Raw genomic sequence first — 20,892 nt, forward strand, 5'->3', positions numbered from 1 at the left:
TGTTAGTATTTTGTTTTGTTTTCATTTCAGTGAGTGGTGTCACCTTAATATAAATATCATCTTTAAAACACTGATTGTTCCCTTACCAAAACTGCTGCTAGACAGGAGGACTTTGACTAACAGCTCTTACAGTAGCCCTGCTAACAGCTGTCCAGAGAAATAGAATCATAGAATATCTCCAAGTTGGAAGGGACCCATAAGGAGCATCGAGTCCAACCCCCTGCTCCTCGCAGGACTACCTGTAACTAAACCATATGGCTAACAGCATTGTCAGACGCTCCTTGAACTCTGACAGGGTTGGTACCATGACAACTTCCCTGGGGAGCCTGTTCCAGTGACTGACCACCCTCTCAGTGAAGAACCTTTTCCTAATGACCAGTCTGAACTTCCCCTGACACAGCTTCATTCCATTTCCTCATGTTCTGTCGCTGGTCATGAGAGAGGAGGTCAGCACCTCCCCCTCTACTGTCCCCCTTGAGGAAGCTGTAGACTGCGAAGAGGTCACCCTCAACCTTCTCTTCTCCAAGCTGAACAAGCCAAGTGACCTCAGCCTCTGCTCATAGGTCTTGCCCTCGAAATAGTCTACCAAACCTGCCCCACCTTGTTGAGGTATTCTAAACCTCCACGTCCATAAATCTAATGGCATCCAGTGCCACTCACCCATTCCATCTTCATGCCAACACCAGTTCAGCAACATGTAAATTTTGGATGGTACTTAATAAACTGTTCTCGGTTGCAGGAACAGTCACAGAGGACAGGCATTTATAACGAACTTTTCCTCAGTCATGTGTCATGCACTTTCTGCAGATCTAGGGTGCTCTTTTCTTTTTGTGTGACCTCATGTCAGATATATTTAGGGGCATTAATGCCCTATGGTTTAATTAGAATGGCTGTTTCTCTTTCTCCCCGGGGCTGGGCTGAGGAGTGACCTGACAGGGTAGTGTGTCAGATCTGCGAAATTAATTCCCAGCCATTTCCTCCGTCATCAGTCATGAGCTGCCTGCTGCCCTCAGACTTGATAATTATACAGGCAGTTCAAGTAGGACTTGCTAATGAAGGACCATGGAGTCTTTGTTCTTATTCCTGGCTGCTGAGTCTGGGTCCACTTCTCCTAAGCTCAGCTGCTGTCAAGTTAGACATTCAACCTAAACCAGTCATCGGTTTCTGCCTCTGTGGTCAATGGGGAGAGAGGGAGAGGATCTGATGTCTCCAGAGTGACTCATCCCATCCTAAACAAGACATCTAAAATAGGCAGGTATTAAGCCAGTAACTCCAGAAGTTAATTTGTCTTTGGTATTAGTAGATGTATGAGGAGAGGCTGAAGTCCCTTGGTTTGTTCAGCCTAGAGAAGAGGAGACTGAGAGGAGACCTCATCGCGGCCTACAACTTCCTCACGAGGGGGAGCGAAGGGGCAGGCGCTGATCTCCTCCCTCTGCTGACCAGTGATAGAACCCGAGGGAACGGCATGAAGCTGAGACAGGAGAGGTTTAGGTTGGATATCAGGAAAAGGTTCTTCACCGAGAGGGTGACCTCAGGGAAATGGTCACAGCACCGAGCTTGACTAAGTTGAAGAAGCATCTGGCAACGCTCTCAGTCATATGTTCTGATTCGACTGGTCCTGTGTGGAGGCAGGAGTTGGACTCAATGATCCTTATGGGTCCCTTCCAACTGAGGATATTCTAGGATTCTATGATTCTATGATTCTGTAAAGCATATAGCTTTATTTTTTTGTCAGCTAAAGCTAGCTCCAATTATTCTGTCCTAAGTGCGGTCCGTTCTTGCCTGTGAAAATGTGCATCTTCTTTCTCACACAGCTGCTTGCTCCTGGTAAAGGCTCACTATAAATACTTACCAAAGGACAGAGAGGGTAGTCACAGTTGGAAGGTTGTTACGAGACCTACAGCTCTGGTGTCTGCTCTTGGGTGCTTGGGTGACAGGGAGGTGAGCTAAGGAAACAAATATGAACTGCTCTAGTGTCCCCACAGTATTGCCTAACTTTGTGAGGAAGCTGTGAAATCTAATGCTTTGTTAAATTTTATGTCATATTAAAGCATTGGTGTTTAACCTTCTATATAAAAATGCTTATGTTTCAATTAGTTATACAGTTGTGAACAGCTATTCGATAGTGGCAGGAGGCTATGAGAACGCAGTGGTGTGCTGGTTAGGACGTGCTGGCCCCACATTCACCTTCATCATGGCAAGAGCATCTCACTGCTTAAGCCTTGAAGACCTGCAGTAAAGGCATGGAAGCAGAAAAGCCCCACAATTACGGTGACATAGCATTTTACCGCATTTTTTATTGGCACAAACACTTCCCAGAAGAACAGCATGAATCAACTATCTGAGCCAATGTTTAGTAGTCATGAGTAAAGCAGGACTGTTAAGATTAAAATGACCTACAGTTTAGTTTTGTTTTGTTTGAAATTAAGTGGAGGTGGGCAAGAATGTGTTGGTGAGGGGAAACAGCAAGCAATCTTGAAAAACTGTCTCAAAGAAGAAAAAGACACTTTAGAAAAGTAGTATGTTGTGGGTTTTTTTTTTCCTGTACAGCTGTATCAGCGTGCCTTCTCAAGTATTTGCTGAGTGTAATTATGTTTATTTCTAAAGAGTGCCAAAGGCAGACGAGCTCTGGAGTGTTCAGCGCGGGAGGAGGTGGGTTTGCTGCCCTGCTGCCCACGCCACTGGAGGGCTGGAGGTGATGTGCTTCAGGGCATGGGGCAGCCTCACCCGCTGTCACAGCCCAGCTCCCAGCCAGGTACCTGCCTGCCCTGTCACCCTTGCAACAGCAATGTGACGTTAGCAGAGGAGAAGAGGGACCTGCTGGGCTGTTAGTTGTTTAACATGCCAGAAATTTGGGTCTGTTCCTCCAGCACCCCACTTTCAGCTGCAGTACAACAAACGGAGTTTCCTTCCTCACAGTTCCCATCAGTGCTCTGCCTAAAACACACTTGCATGCTTTCTTGGTGGTTTTATCTCATGACAGTACTGCAGTGCTGCTCTTTTGCCTCATATCTGGAATCAAATACATGCATTTTATTGTGCAAAGCGCCAGCCAGCCTCTCAGTCTTCAGTAAATTTCCGAGGCATAGGTACCTGACTTTGTGGCAGTGCTCATGTCACCACTGCCTGTGCTGACGCTGTCTCTGAGGAGTAAGGTAGAGAGAAAAGCCTCCGCTGCCACCATCTCCATCCCCATCTTCACCCCCGTGCCCTCATATAGCTGTAGAGGTGTTGGACCGCTGCCTCCTCCCTGCTGCAGAGGCTGCAGAGCCCCAGCAGCCACCACTGCCGGCTGGGTACTCTGTCCTCGTTTGTGCCCTGCTCATAAAAAAAAATAGCAGCTAATATTAGGTGGTACCTAGGGATAGGGCGGAAGCTTACAAACTTACTCTTTTTACAGTCCAGTAGCTAAAAATCTAAGGCTATAGCTTTCCTAGTGAACTATGCAGTGCCAGGAACCGTACTTGGGCAGGGAACACAACTAGCATTGCTCTGGGGAAGTTGGGCAGTGCCTTCCTGACGCACTCGGGAACAGGATGGGAATTTGATCCACAACCATCCCCAACAGCCACCTTCAGTGTGGCCACCCTGTTTCAAGTGCTGGAAGTTTAACTGGATGGCAGGAACTCTCCAGACCAGCTGGCGGTAGCACTTCACAGTCCCAGCACATTTAGTGTGCTGGCGATACCGGAGTTTGAGCACGTCCTTGCAGCCAGGTTGGCAGCTGAGAACCAGCTCCAGCCCCAGAGCCGTGTGCCTGTTTCCGCATGTGAGAGCAGGAGCGTGGCCGGAGCGCAGAGCCCGATGCCTGGCTGGGGGACAGCCAGACCCAGCCTCCCACCGCTCCCCTGCTGTGTGTGCGCACACAGTCCGAAAACCTCTGGCAGCGAACATGTTGTCTTAAAAATGGCATTTCATTTGCAGCACTGTTACGAGAAGAAAAGCTTGCTCGTTCTTCAGCTGTACGTGCTGTTTGTCACGAACTCCACTGAAGGATGATGCTGACCATCTCAGACAAAAGCAATGAAGCGCTGCACACAAGTTCTGTAAAGAAAATGTTTTATTTAAAGTGTTAAATACCATCACCAGAATGAGTTTGATTTACATTAGTTGGTGTTCATTACATCTGCCCCCCTTTTTTTTTTTCCCAACTGTAATTCCTTTTAACTTTTTAAAACGGACTATGTACAAGACAGCAGTGATCACTGGAATAGTGCTATTTACATGACTAAACCATAAGTAGAGTTGCAGACGTGTGAAAATTAAAAAAAATACAGTAATTTTTTTTTAAAATAAATACTGCATAATGACAAGTATGTACAAACCTTCCATGCGTCATGTCCTTGATTTTAAAATTCGAAATAATTTATATAGGACTATGCATACAAGAACGTGTGAGCACATCTCACAGTATCAGGAAAATGGTTATGTATTTTTGTTTAATATCCTAGGGGATATTGTAGACTGCATGTTAGTAGCATTTATTTGCTGCTGGTAGACAGGTGTCTAAATTATTTCCATAAATATAATTTTACCAGTCTGTCCATTAACTTAACAATAATCCATTACATAAACTCTGAAGACAAGACACAATCTTGATTTATATGATATTGCACAAAGTAAAAGGCATTTTAAGTGATACTGTTATTACTTTTGCCCTCTTATGAGGCATGTACAATTTCTTAATGGGAAACTTCAATAGATTTTCAAATAAAATCAGAGTAATTGTGTGGCCTTAAAGGTAAATGCAATGTATATTTCAAAAATTATTGCAAGGTTTCAGTATTAAACCTTAAACAGGTATTAAAGGCATACAAAGACCCAGAAAAAATGATATTTTGTTATTAAATGTTAGCCAGTTACATTCTCTTTAAATAATGTAATTTAATGAGAAGCTTGAACTTGCAGCACCACCCAACGGTAGTTACTGTCTGCTACAAAAAACAGGTTTTTGAAGAGCCATTGACTGCAGTGAGGGTTCTGGTAATGGTGTCAAATAGCTGTCAGAGTGGTACTGATAAGCTTTCTTTAAGGCTATTTTACGAACCAAAGACTGATATTTTCCAGACTGATATTACCTAATTATGTTTTTTGCAACACAAATGTAGTGTATGAAAATTGAACTTTACAGCAGAAGAACTGTATGAATTAGTAACCTTTGTCACTTTTGTAATCTCGGAAATGTAGTAATAAATTTGGTTTAGTGCAAATAAAAGTGTTTAAATTTATTTCCTAAAAATCAACCAGGTACTTTATTTTTCATCTTTCCAAAAACCTTCAAGAAATGATAGTTCAACCTTTGAATGAAAGATGCTGGTGCTGAAAACAAATTCATTGAAGACATCTTACAATGGCCACATGATTCCAGTATTTTGCTGTAGAATTCAATTTGAAGGTGAGAAAAAATGAAAATAAGTTACCATGCACTGTACAATAAATTGCAAAAAGTTCAAATATCTTCTTTATCAAATACATGCTGAATTACATTAATGTACTCCCAAGCCATGTTGCAAAATCCTTTTCAACATGCTTGAAAAAAAAGTAAGTTCTTAAACAATATTTTTCTCAAATAATTCAGAAATGCAGAACAATCTGCAACCCTGAACCAAATATGGGGCATAAGAGAGTACGAAGTCAAAAGGTAGCCATTTTAGAATATGATGATCATCCTGGGAGGTAGAGGGGGAAAAGAGCAAAAGGAAGAAAGGAGACTGGGAGGAGAGATAGAGAAAGGAGGAGGTAAAAGAAGTGTACAATTTGCACATTATGTTGAACTTTACAAGGCTTGTACCTTTTACATTTAAATAAATTTAATATATTACACTTATTTCTCGTCACATAAACAGAATTTTAAATATTTGCTAGAAATTATTTTTTGTTTTTAATATACGTCTGCAAAAATACAGACCATGACTGGTTTAAAGAATGATAAACGTGGTGTGTCTTTGTATCACCCTGTTGCATTCTCTTCCCTTTAAAACCATGCACTAGTGAAATTTATTTTTAAAAATAATATAAATTGTTGAAAATGGCTGATTTATTCTTTTTTTTTTTTTTTGCAAGTTGCAGCCCCAAGAAAATAATTTAAGTGTTCAGCTAAATCTGTGTCCATGCAAAAAAGTTTCTTTAATTTCATACAGTACAGTATATCCACAGAATTTTATTTTTCAGAGAGTTCATCACATCTGGGGTTTCACTGTATCTATAGCTGGAGGTATGAAGCCCACCACTTTAAGTCTTGAACCTTTTCAGTATGAAGAATTTTCGGATCTCAAGCAAACTGTTTTGAGCGACAGCTGACTTTTCCAGCATCCTTACGTTCTTCTTTTCTTCCAATGTCTGCTAATCCACTGACTTGTAACATGGCTTCATGGGAGGGTAACTCCATTTCTGTGGCATAACCAAGCTTTAGGAGGGGAGGGCACATAAATAAAGAAACGGGAGCAACAAAACAGATATGCCATTGAAAAGGACTTTTGTTGCATGAAACAGATTGATTCCTTTAGTTTAGTCCATGGCTTCAGATTGGACCAAAACTGAGTGTCCCTGAACTCCAAACCTATCAGTTCTTCATGACTTCAGTCCTTCACCTGAGGGCCTTCTGTAGGGCACAATGTGTGCAACTTCCTTGAGAACACAGGATCGCGTTGCAGCCCTAGAAACAGGCTCAGAAGACACAACATTAAGCATGCAGTGTTACCAGGGTTTGCGACCTGTAATTTTATTTTTTTGTAACGCTGGTTGCTATGACAACAGTTTCACAGCTGCTATGAGCGAGCATACGAAGGTCCTGTTGAACTTTCAAGAGATGATTGGGAAGCTCTTCTAGTGAGAGGAGCTAAAGTTGGGTCTACTAGGGAAGAAGGAGGGAAGAGTTTGAACCACCCAATCACCATGTTGGACAGGTCCAGTTCATCTAAAAGTATCTGTGCCACTCCCATAAAGGATTTGTGATCCATACGTCCATAGTCTCCCCAAACAATTATCTGTTAGCAAAGGAAACAGAAGAAAATAGAAAAAATTCAGCAAAAACTATGAGAGCTTCCATCTGATTTGTCACATCTCTGCTTATTTAATTATAGCAAGGAATTAAATATTTGACTGCTGACATAGGTTAGTTCTATGTATACTGATCAGGATGCAGTGACAGAAATGACCTGGGCAGTTAACAGAGCAGTTATCCATGATACTGAAGAAGGCCCAGTGAGAGAAGGAGCCCATACAAATAGTAGAAGCAAAATAATCTACTCAGCACTTTCTACTTGCATCAACAGTTATTACTGTTGTATTTATCTGCTGAACAAGTATCTGAAATAGCAGAACTTGCCAAATGAAGCATGAAAGGAAGTTTGAAATTCATTCAGTGAAAACTGTACAGGTGATATTTTCAGATTCAGAAGAGTATCGATGGAAGTTACCTGTAAAACTTTTCCTTGGGGACTTTCTTCGAATGATAGAAGTTGCTGATAAAGTGGTTCCAGTGTTTTTCTTGCTACCTTTGTTTTCTTTTTGGCTATGCAGACTCCATTTTCTAATAGATACACCTTTACATATGGTGCTTAGAAGAAAGAAAATAAAGAACAGTAAGTAAAGAAGTCCAGATTTTTTGCATAACAGATGCTCTGTTCTATTGCCATATGATAACATCTGCCCTTTACTGGATATATAATTTATATGAACAAATCTCCACAAGCAATATTAACATTTATTCACATGCAAAGCATCCATGCATTTATGCTGGCATAATTTTTCTTTGCTTCTTTTTGTATGTCTCTTTTGCCATGAAACAATTCAGATTTTGACCTGGAAAAATCAAATATTCCTATATATAGTATCCCTATACTGTACAGTATGCAAAATAGGCCTGTTAAGTAAATGAATGACTTGCATTGACTTTGGTGAGATTTGGATCAATGCTCCAAATTGTTAATAATTAAAAATTATCTACAAGGTGAAAATCAGGGAAGAAAAGACTCTGACACGATTTCTATTTTGGCAGAAGAGCTTGCTAAAAATATCATTATATTGTCCTTTTCACATAGTGTTATAGGACATCAGATTATAAAATAAGGAGTAAGTATCAAATACTGGTCTACTTTTTGAGTAGGTACCTATTCCACACCTCTTGTTGATTCCCTCTTCATCCCTAAGATTCCTATATCACATCTTCAGTATAGACCTTCCTTCTACACCATAACCAAGGATCTATTTGCTATTACTAACTTTTGTGTCTTCTGGTAGCCCAGACACCACTCTGATTTTTTTTTTTTTCCTTCTGAAGTAGGGTTGGGTTTTTTGTATACCATTTCAATACATTATGCATTTCAGTGTACAATATTGAATACTGTAATATACTGATATGTGAATTTTCTAAGAGTTTACCTAAGTTGAACAGTAAAGCTTTAGGAGTTGGGAGTTTGTGGGATTTTTTTGGTAGAACTCTATTCTTGTTGCTAAAATTTTCCTTCCTTACCTGGCAGTGTCTTTGAACCTGGTTTTACAACAAGGCCACGGGCTCGGATGATTTCTACTTCCAGTTGTCCTTTCTTGTCCATCATTCCCACCTGTATATCTCCTAGACAACAAAAAGAAATCCTGGCATTGTAATTCAGGAAATATGAAAAGCTATGGGAATTTCTAGGATGAATATGTGATGACTTGTATCGTCTGCATTCCATCAATAACTATGATCCAGATTTTAACACTACTACAGAATTTAATACTTATCCTCTTCACCACTATTTACATTAGTAAACAATTTAAAAACCCTGCAATAACATCTTCTCTCCCATTTCCCATGCCCCTATCACTTCAAATTCCATTTTTTTTTTTGTCTTAAGAGTTTCAGATTAAAAAAAAGCAGCAAGGGAATTAGTACAAAGCAGCTCTGTAAAACTTCTTGAAATCTCTTCACCATGCCTCTAGTTTAAGAAAAGATAGCTTGTGAATATAAAAAAGCCTGTAAGCACAATAATAATGAATACTTTGCACCTAAATTCCCATTTTTATTCAATACTATCCCAGTGATTCAGAGAAAGGACTGGTCTCATTAGCAACATTTTAAAGATGGAAAACTGAAGAAGAAGAGATAAAAGACTGAATTTTTCAAAGCACCTTTCTACTTTTGAGTGTCTTAATGAGCATCCACAATTATGTTCAACTTTGGCTGAGGTTACAGTTTTGGTCTTAACTGAGTTGTTCAAAACCACATGGGAAATCCATATTTAAAGACTTAGAATCTAGATAATTTCTATGTTCTAATTACCAGACTCAGTAGATTATATCATATGTATAGGACATAAATGCTTACCCATTGATGGTGTTGCCAAAGTCTGTCGTCCTACAAGCTGGGCAGGACCAAGTCCATCCAGAAAGTCACTGAACTGGCTGTCTGCAGCCAACCTCACACCAGGGAAAATCAAACTAAAAAATAATATTGAAAAAAAATACACTTGAATTTGCCCTTTTTTGTTTTCTAGATGTTTTGCATTTAGCATTTATGTTTTTTGGTACTACTGCTAACAAGGAACTTATTTACACTGACAAGATTACAAAACAATTACTGTAATTCTCAAAACTTCGGTGTTCAACAAGCAGCAATTTGGCCTCAAAAATATAAACAAACAGGTGAAGGAAGCACTAATCCTCACTAAGTCTAATTTCCACAGTAATGTTTTTCCATCATGTATTTTCCCAATATGTTAAAGACTACTGTTAATAATTGTAGTATTCATATGACACCAGTTCAATAAGATACTAATACACTTACCATAATTTAGGTAAGTAAAATTGCTCACATTTTTCAGTCAATGTGAACTCAATGGCTTAATGTCAAATGTATCCAGTGATATTATTACATTAGACTGAACACTGGTCACTATTTTTAAAATCACCTTTTAAAATCAGCTTCATTATAAACATTTTGTTAAAAAAGTCTTTGAGAATGGCATCTATTCAATAACAGAATGAAATCCATTGTGGCAAATGACCGAAGTAACTTAAAATTCAAATTCTTGCCATGAATTATCTGTGACCCATTACAAGGCAACAAGAACTAATGAGATTTGTGATGATCAGCCATAAACAAATGTGCATCTCAAGTACATATAGTGCATCAACTTGGACGTGTAAGATATATTGTCCAGTATAGGTGTACATCCAGTGCTGTGAATACCACTAATAAATCTATCCACAGTAAGATTTTTCTGGGCAATGTCTTGGACATACCACTCAGAAGTCTTTAAATTAAATTGAGCTTTTATGCAAAGCATGATACATGACAGTCTCATATTTCCGCCCAGATGACCTCTTAGGATTAATTAGCAGAATCTTGGAAAAACGCTTGAGCCCAGTGAATGACACCTGGAAATGCTCTGGAAATGCTTTGCTCTGCAAAGCACAGACATATGCGAGGAGTTTTCAGAAGACAACTGTGTTTTACCCAGTGCACTGGATGTGCCTCCCCTCCTGCCACACCGCATGTTGGTGCTCTCACCCACCGGATGCCTTTCTCATGGCATGGCAGAAAGGATCCTCATCCTTCCTGCACAAACAATGGGATACTCTTTCAGTCACAAGGGAAGACTCAGGCTTGTTCCATCAACGACGCTACCTTGTGAAGGGAATTCTGACTGAACAGGACCTACAGCGCTCACTGCACTTTTGTCTAACTACCAGTGTCATGGAGAAATGTCAGGTAACCACAGGTACAGCTGCTGCTTACTTTCCCTCAGAGCTGTAGCTGTTCATGCTCCCATCTGTCGACTCCCGGCTGGCCTGACGGGTCATCCAGTTCCTCATCTCCACGGCCAGCCCTGTCTCAGTGCTCCTCTGGACGGTGCTCCGCAGCTTCTTGCCCCCTGCTTCTGCGGAGAAAAAAGAGAAGCCCCCATCGCACCACGCTGTCGCGGCTGGGCGGCCGTGTGGGGCACCGCTGCGGGCAGCACACCACCACTCCACGTGGCACAAAGAGTCGAAGCCAGAAACTAATGACTTGTACCAAAACTTCCATTTTAAAATTACTGGGTTTTTAATAACAGGCAAGCAGCACCATAAGTCTCTTTTACAGGACCTTAGTTCTGTCACCACCTGCTTTCCAAGGGCAGACAGCACACGCAAAACACAAGTCTGCCCACGGACTTAACCGGATTTACACTATCCACAGTCTAGTGTGTTTAAAATATGTTTTCTCTGGATGAATATATCCCTCCTAGGAATTCAATTAAAATGTTACCATTATGTCAAAACCTGCAGTGTCTGAGGAATGTTCTAATTCAGATGAATTATTTGATTTAAAAACATTTGGTCATTATCTACTAAATCAAGTTACAAATATCCATTAGTGAGAACAGTAAACAACAAATCAAGAACCCTTCCCATTCTTTCTTCTCTATTCACACTCTTCTCATTTCACTAGCTGCTTTAAGTTAGTGTCTAAAAATACAATATTGATTTATGCACAATATGTAACTTTATTTCCACCTCCGAGAGTAACAATTTTTGTACCTTCTTGCATAGTTTAATTTAGTTGTAAAAGCAGCAGTGACAGATAGCTGAGCATCAGACAATGGAAGAAATGCTCGAAACTTAATGCAGTAGCATTTTAGTGTAGGACTTTTGATCAAGACCTCAGCTGGAAGATATATTGAAAGTGCCACCAAAAAAACCCTAAGCTACTGAGTGGGAATGAAGCCTCACTTTTTCTTTCATGAATAAGACAGTTATTCCATGCCATTTCTGATTTTCAATTCTGTTCCCTGCAATGGTGCAGGGAATTCTGTATTGCAATTTATCTTGGTTCGATGGATAAAACACCCTGACTTCAGCACAGTGATGTGTGATATATTGATAATATCATACAAGAGAAATAACTCTAAATGTACATGACATCAAAAGATACGAGAATTCTTAAATATCAATACAGTGAGGGTAGAGTAATATCCAGGATCCTAGGATATCTACAGACTCGCCCTCTTCTGCAGTTGTTTGTAGCCTCTGCTACCCTTTCACCACCTCTGTCTCAGCACATACCAGATGGCAGAAGAACTGCTGGACTTGTGTGGTCGGTGAAGCTCTAGGGATTTGAGAAAGGAAATGACCAAGGGAGGAGATTGTCCTGGGATAAGGACCCTCACACCCCGAGGAGGACGTGTGAGCACAGGGGCTGGCTTTGCGTGAGAGGACCTGCACCCTCGGACAGGGAATAGGACAGGGGCGTTGATTTCGATGTCCCCACTCAGTGTCCCTCTGTCCTACAGGCTGCAGTGTGGGTTGACGTGTCCCAGGAGCACACCCCAGGCCCTCCAGTCAGGGGGAATATCAGGTCAGATAAAGAACATGGGAACTCTAATGAAGTGGGAAACAGACATCCAAACCATGTTGAAAACCCACTGGCCCCTTGTCAAGAAAGATTTAATAACATTACAATATTTAGCAGTAGTAGACATTTCTATAGCAGTATCATGAATGATTCAAATCATATTGCTTATTTCAAGCTTTCTATGCATTCCTTAATACCATAACTTTTAATCAGTACATAAAAAATAATTTTGTAATTTTGTTCTAGAACTTCAGCTACCCACATGAATTTAGTACCCAACAGAGTGAAATAAATTTTTTACTATATCAAAACTACTTCTGAAAACGCCCATCAATATCTGGTACAATAAATAAAAATAAAAAAGATACAAGGCTAACATGACATATGAAAAATAAAGGGCAGAAGTCAACAATTTCATTTCTATTGGGTTGTACTGTTCCAAGTGTCTGCTGGTTTTATTATTTATATTAAACTAATGAAAGCTGGCAGCTGACTTCCAACACTGGTCCAGAGTTGTTCTAAAATCCCATCACTCATATCAAAGAAATATTCCCACAAAATTGCCTCAAAAAAAACATGCTATAGTTTTGTAGAAAAGGTACATGGTGTGTCATAGTCACATGTGAAAAGCACACAACTCCTGAAGCCCCATGCTCTTTTCATTAAAGTATTGTTACAGGATGTTACTCTTCTATTGTAAGAGCTCTTTTGATTATTACGCATTCATTTTTGTTCAGCCTTATTGAATGGTGGTCATTCTCGGTTCATTGTTGCAAACATGAATTTGCTTATGCAAATTTAACAGCACATTTCCATCCTGCATGATTCTTCAATCTTTTCAGATCATATCATTCAAAGATTTTGGGGTTTGGGATAAGTATGAGTTTGAATATGTAGGCTGAATATGTGATATTTAAAGGAGTATATAGTAACTTTTAGTAATTAGTAAGACAGATTTTTCTTCTGAATTAGAATTATGTCTGTATGCCTTTAGCAGAATATTCACTAAAAAAATCAACACACTTTTGCACATCAATTTACTGAGGAATCAAGGCAAAAATGCTGCAATTGCCATTCAAGTCTTCATAGAGGCACATGTGTTTCACCAGCTGTTCTCAGCATCCCTCTGAATATTATTTTTAAGCAGTTTTACTTTCCTGCATTCGTTTTAACTGAAGTAAGTGCTCTGGTTCACATGAAGACAGTCTGATAGCTGAAAAGATACAACTTTGATACAGCATGAAAGTTAGGCATGCATAGTATATCCAACTTTTGTGTAAGTGTGGGTGGTAAACAGTAATTATTTTGACCTTAACACTGAATTTAAGGAGGGCAAAAGGAGGCTATGTAAATAACTGTTTCCCAGTCTTCAACAGAAACAGGCAGAGCTCCCTGATAGTCCCAAAAGAGAAAGATCTGACCTTTCAGCAAGAAGGCTCCTAATCATGATGTTGATGCTTCTTGAAATAAGAATTGTAGATTTAACAGCAAAATGGCAATTTGGAATAGAAGTCAGAAGAAGTCCCAGTTCACAGACATGACTCCTGCACCACTGCTTTAGAGATGAATATTCTTTCAGATTAAGCTTGGCTAAACTAATATGTAATAATACGCATGAGAAATATCTACACTTCATTGCCCACAATCCTAGCAATACATTGGTCCCTGGAAAAACATAATAAATAAAACATAATCCCACCATTCTTCAAACAACTGAAAAGCAAAACCAGTATTTATATAATCCATATTTTGTGTTTCATAAATTCAGCATTAAAATACTTAAAAGGTTGCAAGTAGCAATGAAAATGCAAAGTAGTTGCTCCACTCAAAGAAATAGCCTTTGGTGCCATACTTCCAAGCTGTAGCTGGTGGAAGGTCTGGCTGAAGGTCTTACCACTCCAGTAAATCCAAATTGTTTTCCTTCATCCCTGCCTAGAAATTAAAACCTCCTCAATTGTTCTGATTCAACTACTTGTGTGGCTGCATTCTGTACTGGACCCAGCCCAAAAGGAACCAACCAACAATATCTTTTAAAGTTGTTCTTTTTCTTTTAACACAGATCATTTCCCAAAAATGTTTATGAAAACACACACACAGCTGAACAAGCCCAATTGAGGTTATGCTAATCTCTAGCTAGATGAATAACTTGGGAACTAACACAGAAGTAAAGATGTAACTGGTGCCACTGTAAAAGAAGGGGTTGCTTTTATAATCATAAAGTATTTATACATATACACTCACCTCATGCACATTGGTTTTAATCCTACCAAATGAAAGGATGCGGAAACAAGAGAGTCTAGTAGTGTACTTTGTTGCTAAGTATCTTGCTGACCACCTACACTGAAAATCATTTTACTCACAAATCACTAAACTCTAATAAAAAACATTGAAAATGTTCTCCAAATTAGTATCATCTAATTGCCCTAGAAGGAAGAAATTTCTCTCAAGTCCCCATCGCAAAATATGGAATATAGTATCTGAAAAACACGAGTTCAGATTCTTGCAGCCATATTGTAAGGAATGGAATAAATTACCAGAAATAATTGCTTTGGCATTTATGAAAGCACACTCATTCTTACAGTTAATCACACTGGTAATTTAACTAATATGGTTACTGCAAATAGACTCCACAGGCCACATTTTCTGAATTATACATGGAATTATTTGTTCCCACAACTTGGAGTGCAAATCACTTGCAAATTAGGGGTGCAAAACTACTGATATGATCTTCAATATGAGATGAGGACAAGTTGAAAACTGCAGCGAATGCAACAGATTACCTTCCATGATCTGGGATCTAGCCAAATGAAATCTGCCTCCGGTGGGGAGTGGGAGAGCTCTCAGCTGGCTCTCAGCAAGAGCTTCCAACAGCTGCTCACCAGCAGGCACAGGCAGAGGCAGGCTGGCTGTGACAGTCCCCAGGTGGTACGTGATCTCTTGGTAGGACTTGTACTGAGTACAGAGGAGCTGTGGCTTCAGAAACACACTCGAGTGCTTGAGGTGCCTCTTCTCTGCTCTCCCCACCTCACCAAAAAGGCTGAATAAAACCTGCTTCAGTATTTTCATTTGAAGTCAGGAGTTAGATCCACAAAGAGAATAAAGTGCCTTTAAGAGACCATTTTTCAAGAGTAATGCTCTCTACATATCTAGAGATCTTCTCTGGGCATGTTAAGAACAGGCTAGATAAAATCATCAGAGACAGTCTAAGAACATTTGATCCTACCTAAGAAAAGGGGGACACGGTAGGTCTCAAACTCCTTTGCAGCTGCACAGTTCTGTGTCTGGAACAGCCCAGGTTTTGGCCACACTGAACGAGGGATTTAGCTTTTCCTGAAGCACTGCTTGGAACCACAGCTGAGTTTTTTCTTTCCTTGTGTCACCCACAGACCCCAAGCATTAGATATGGATTAAGAATTTAAGCATGATTTGGGAAACCCATGTTCCACTGTTGCCTCAATTTGAGAAGCTTTGAGCCCATCTCACGGAGTCTCGGAGGCCAGTGCTAACCAGCAGCTTAGGAAGTGTTGTGTTACAGCCCTTCTGATGATGTTTTTTCATAGTGCATGCTGTCAGCATTTATGAAGCCCAAAGAGCATTTGCAGGGCCAGGGAGAAACTGTAACCAGGGGCTTTCCCTTACTTTGCACTTGTAAGGAAGAAGGGAAGACCTGTATTACAGTTCCTGCTCCCATGAACATAAAACACTTGAGAAATTCTGACTGGGATGGGAATTGCCTGCCTTGATAGCCAAAAAGCAGAGCTGCCTTCAGTGGGGAAGCTCTTCAGTATGGGAGCAGCAGTTTGCACTACATATTTTTAAATTTCTTGGGAAGCCTCACTAGTTTTTCATCTTCAGTCAAGAAATACTTCATTCTTGTCCTGTGCCTTTGTGTTTCCTTCTCTCTTTCCTCTGGCCATACTGGAAGCATGGTTAATTAAGATTAAGGTGAATTAAGACAGTGTCTTAAGAAAAAGTGGAAGAAAGAGAGAACTGAAGGAAATAATCAGCTTCAAAACTGTTGCTTGATCTTCTAGTCAAAGGCTGGTATAGAAGCTTTCGGGTCCCATTCTTGCTGAATCCCCATACACAGGACCCAACAAGAGGCAGCCATCACGAATCTCGGTTGTTCCTGGGGTATAAAGCTTTGGCCGGATTGCAGCATCCTTTGTCTGCATTTCACTTCCCTTTCATGGCAACACTGGTTGTACGTTCAATCCGGAAAAGATCCCCCCAGCTTGCTGTGGCCACATGATGTGGAGTCAGTTTACCACACGCTGCTCCCAAGCAATGCTGTGGTGTAAGGCAGGCACCTGCTCCTTATTCTCTCCCACTTTTTAATGTGTTTAAAGTTGTATTCTGCCACTTTATATTCACTGCTGTGCTGAAGTCCATTCTTCAGTCCTAACTGACCCTTCAGCAAATTCTTCAGAGCATCAGACAATAGAAATTGCTTTTGTCTCCGTGGGGCATCCATCAGTTTAAGCTCTTCAACACTTGTGATCCCAGAAGTTTTTGAAATATTTTTACAAGCCTGAGTTGTTAACAAGGCCTGTTTTTCCACATGCATGGTAATTACTTAATGTTTCAAAAATTCCTATATCCCCTGTATTATTATTCAGAATCACTATTGAATATGCTACGTATAAAAAGGACAAATAGCCGTCTCTGAGAGCTTAGAGCTTGTCTTCTATGCCTGTGCTATGTAACACTCATTGGAAATCCCAATTAAGCATATACAGAACCACAGCACCAAGTTTGCGGCTTGGCCATTGCCTTGATAAAATTTTACCTCTGATAACAGACTTAGAGTCATCCCAGGGAAGCAAAAATAATTAACCACAGCTATCTGGATGAGAGGTGTTAGCAGTGATGTGATTTCCAGTTCTCTTTCGGTTACTTGGCTCTGACTATATAACAACAAACTGGCTAAGCAGACTTCTGGTTGGATAATTTGTTTTACAGATGTTGATTAAAGATCTTGATTGCAATACACAGTAAGAAAATAAACTGGTTTTTATCTTTTTTAATCACCTATTTGGCCCAAGAGAGATCAGGACATCTCTAGTATGTCTATGCTATTTTTTCAAATGTGTGACTGTAGGACCAAAAAGGAATGTTTTCTTCAAATTTCTTTAAGATGTATTTCCAGTCAACAGCTATACTGAGATTTACTGAGCTAGTAAACTACCCCTTGGCTAGCCAGTCTAACCAGAGATCCATAAAGGTTTGAATCTAACTTGGAAAAATCCTGTTGCACAGTGGAATTAAAAAAAAAAGTTTAGTTCTGATGCAATATAAAAACAGCAGACATCAAATACAGAATTAATACGTTATCCTTATTATGTGTATTTAGAAATGTACAACTCCTGACAGTGAGATGTGAATCAGGAACACAACTGCACACTTCACAACTGCAGGAATCTCTCTTTCTGTTACTGGTAAGACCACTGGTTTTCTAAACGTGGTCAGAGGATGCACCTGCCAAAAGCCTTGTTCGATTGCTGTAAAACTGAACACAGAGATATGATGATGAAGAAGCAAGTGGCTTTGCAGCCCACAGCTCTATGTCCCACGTGCCAAGTGACCTGAATGAACAGTTTTTCAGGAATCCTCATTTACACCAGTTATGATCTCCACACAGAGAGATGCTCTTATCATTCAAATATAACAGGTCTGACTTTGTGCACATTCTGGGCATGTGTGAAAACAGAATGGTAGCATTTTCTATCCACTTTGTACATCCTGTACAACAATCTACATGACTACAAAAAGTGCGAAGCAGTGGGAAATCAGTCTCATCCCTAAGCTATTAAAATCCTGAAAAAATAGAGCAAGCAATTTTGTGGAATTACATTCTAATTTTATATACCATTTACATAAGGAATCACTAAATAGGTGCACATCTTCACCACAAGAAATCTTTAAACCCGGTCTTTGTTTCAGCCAATGACAAAGGATGACCATCTTTTAAGTAAAAAGAAACCATCGCTACAGTTTTGAGTTATAATGTTTTTATGTTTATACGTACATTCAATTTTCTGGATGTATAGCATTCTTATGCACTTATTAATAACAATTATTCCATGCAGTGCCAAGAGCAGATCAAAACTTCTTAAACAGTGAAGAGCGTATATATTGAGGAGCTTAGAATTGCTTTTTTATTTTTGTATTATATGTAATGAGAGATACTTTCTAAATATGCAGTAATGACAGTAACACCATTCTTTAACCCAACCTTGAATATTTTTAGTATAGCTAGGGTCATTACATACACTATCAGATGGATCTGTGCAGCATTTTTGAATGATGTAGCAAGTGTTGAAACAATTCAACACCCTCTATTAGGGCTTAATGAGATAGATGGTGCCAAGTAGTTGGATGGCTACTGAGATTACACAAATTAGAAACAGTTCTTCCTCCTAGCTTTGTCTAAGATGAGTAATGATACTATGCAAATATCATTATTTAAATAACCACAGTTCCCAAAACTCTGAGCAAATTTCACACTGTAATGACCCATTTTCAAACTACTGCTGTTAAACATTTACCTCTCCAATTGAAACAATGGCAACACAGCGTGCCACTGCTCTGCCTACCCTGTTTGACCTTGCCATTGAAAAATGACAATTACAGCATGTAGTTAGGTGAGACAGGTTTTTTCAGGTTTATGTAGGTACCATCAGAGATGAAACCTGTCATACACTGTAGCTTCACTGCTGCTGTTACAGCCATACCTGAGATATCTGGAGCTATTCAGGGACATGCTGCGGTGTAACTAGCAGATCAGAAGAGAAATACAACAAATGTACGAGAAAGGCAGCTTTAAAACTCTGTTGGGCATTTCTGTTATATAGTCAGGTTGAAGTATGCTGTACTTTGAATGTCAATCCTTCTGCAGTCTCTTCTACTTTTCTGTTGATTTTCCAGATGTTTCCCAGAATACACGTTTCGTTTGGAGAACTCTTTAGTTCTCCAGCAACAGTATAGTTTCTTCTACGCTTCTTTTAAAAAAGGTCTTACCCATCTTGGCATCTACATCTACTTCATCAGTATAGTACCTCAGTGTAACTGGTAAAGACACTTGGGACTGGAAAGAGAGATGCAAACTGCTGGAAATTACTTCTGTACTGTCTCCACCCTGGAGTCAGCCCGGGGAGCTGCAGAAATGGGAGAGACCCAGCCCCACCACACCAACGGACAGGCTGCCTCAGCTCAGCCCCTGAGCAGTGCCCTAGCAGCAAACATAACAAATTATCGATCACAAACAGATTCTTTACGGAATCATTATTATTCCATATTCGGAGTCATTTTTATCCTCTGAGATGAGCCACCCCACTGTTGCATGAGATGAGCAGCAGACAGTCTCTGGCGTGTTAGCATCAATCAAGCCAAGCTCTTTAAAGCTTCATCTTTTACAACAGATACCCTGCCACAGGGCAGGATACCCTTCTTTCAGATTCCACCTTGGCTCTGCCTATGAACATTCCACGTAAACAAGGTCATCTTTACCACCAAGGCCAAAAAGTAGGCCAATTCCCCCAAGAAGACATAGTTATTCTCATTTTCTTCATTGCCTGATACTCCTACTATTACTTTATTATTTTTATGAGGATAATTTTAAAGCATAACTACTTCATGTGCAGGATTCTCTTCACTTTAATAATTACTGTGTTAATGAATTTATTGTTACTACTTCCCTCATTTTCTATTTCTGGTTAAATTATTGTCTGCTTGTTATTGTCTACTGGGACCTCCAGAGGGACAGTGTGATCTGGTGGCCTAACCACAGGAACAGAACCCAGGAACTGCCGAGCTTTATTCCAGCTCTACCAACAAGCAATGATTAATCGGTGAGAAATGCCACTGAAGCCAGTAACAGTGCTCAAGCGAGCAGTTCAGCATAAGTAAGTCCTGATCCTTCACTCACTAGCATCAATGGCAACACTCCTGCTGATATCTGTGTGGGATCGAACAACCCCTTGAGCAAGTTTCCCAGACAGTTATCAGCCAGGTGACAGGAGCGTATAATGTGCTTCTATTCCTGCTGAACTCCTGCAGCAACACCCAGATACTTCTGTCGGTAGACATCAATATGCAAAACTGTAATGTATTTTCTCCTCAGCTAACACAACTAATTCTTGCTATTTTTGGCATGACTGTCTTGGACTGAAGAACATTCTGTGGCTTTTTTTTTTTTAATTGCTTTTTGTTTTTCTAACATACTGGGAGACCATGATGCTTTCCAGGTCTTTCTGAATTAATTTATGTCTTAAATTATCTGTTGAATTGTCTTCAGCACCTGCAAAGCATTTGACTTTCCCCTTGAATCTCATAGCTACACTACCACCCAAAAACTTTGGCAAAAGAAGACACTAAACTGAAATATGCTCCCTTTTGGAGGGCATGGTTCCTCACGCAGAGCTTGCCGTGACTAGCAGTTCCACAGCAGCACTCCTGGCAACCTCCTATTTAGGCAGCAGTGCTGTTTATATCAACACCTCAGTGTAAATGCAAATCACAAGTGAATGTAAATAGAGTATAAAAAGGAAACTGCAGCACAAATTTATTACAGC

At 40.0% G+C, this 20,892-nt stretch overlaps 1 protein-coding gene across 37 annotated transcripts in view; it reads right to left on the bottom strand.

The window, feature by feature from the left end:
• Positions 1-4,042: 4,042 nt before the first annotated feature.
• RIMS2 (regulating synaptic membrane exocytosis 2) overlaps positions 4,043-20,892 on the bottom strand; it is a 503,290-nt gene continuing 486,440 nt past the window's right edge. For all 37 annotated transcript variants that reach the window (XM_075743530.1, XM_075743545.1, XM_075743550.1 and 34 more), the window contains 5 exons: positions 10,724-10,865; positions 9,311-9,423; positions 8,474-8,575; positions 7,419-7,558; positions 4,043-6,986 (listed from right to left, as the gene is read on the bottom strand). In XM_075743530.1, the coding sequence (XP_075599645.1) occupies positions 6,768-6,986; positions 7,419-7,558; positions 8,474-8,575; positions 9,311-9,423; positions 10,724-10,865 (716 nt within the window). In that variant the 3' untranslated portion in view covers positions 4,043-6,767. The remainder of the gene's footprint in view (positions 6,987-7,418; positions 7,559-8,473; positions 8,576-9,310; positions 9,424-10,723; positions 10,866-20,892) is intronic.

Source organism: Balearica regulorum, chromosome 2, assembly GCF_011004875.1.
Source record: "Balearica regulorum gibbericeps isolate bBalReg1 chromosome 2, bBalReg1.pri, whole genome shotgun sequence".
NCBI classification, from domain to species: domain Eukaryota; kingdom Metazoa; phylum Chordata; class Aves; order Gruiformes; family Gruidae; genus Balearica; species Balearica regulorum.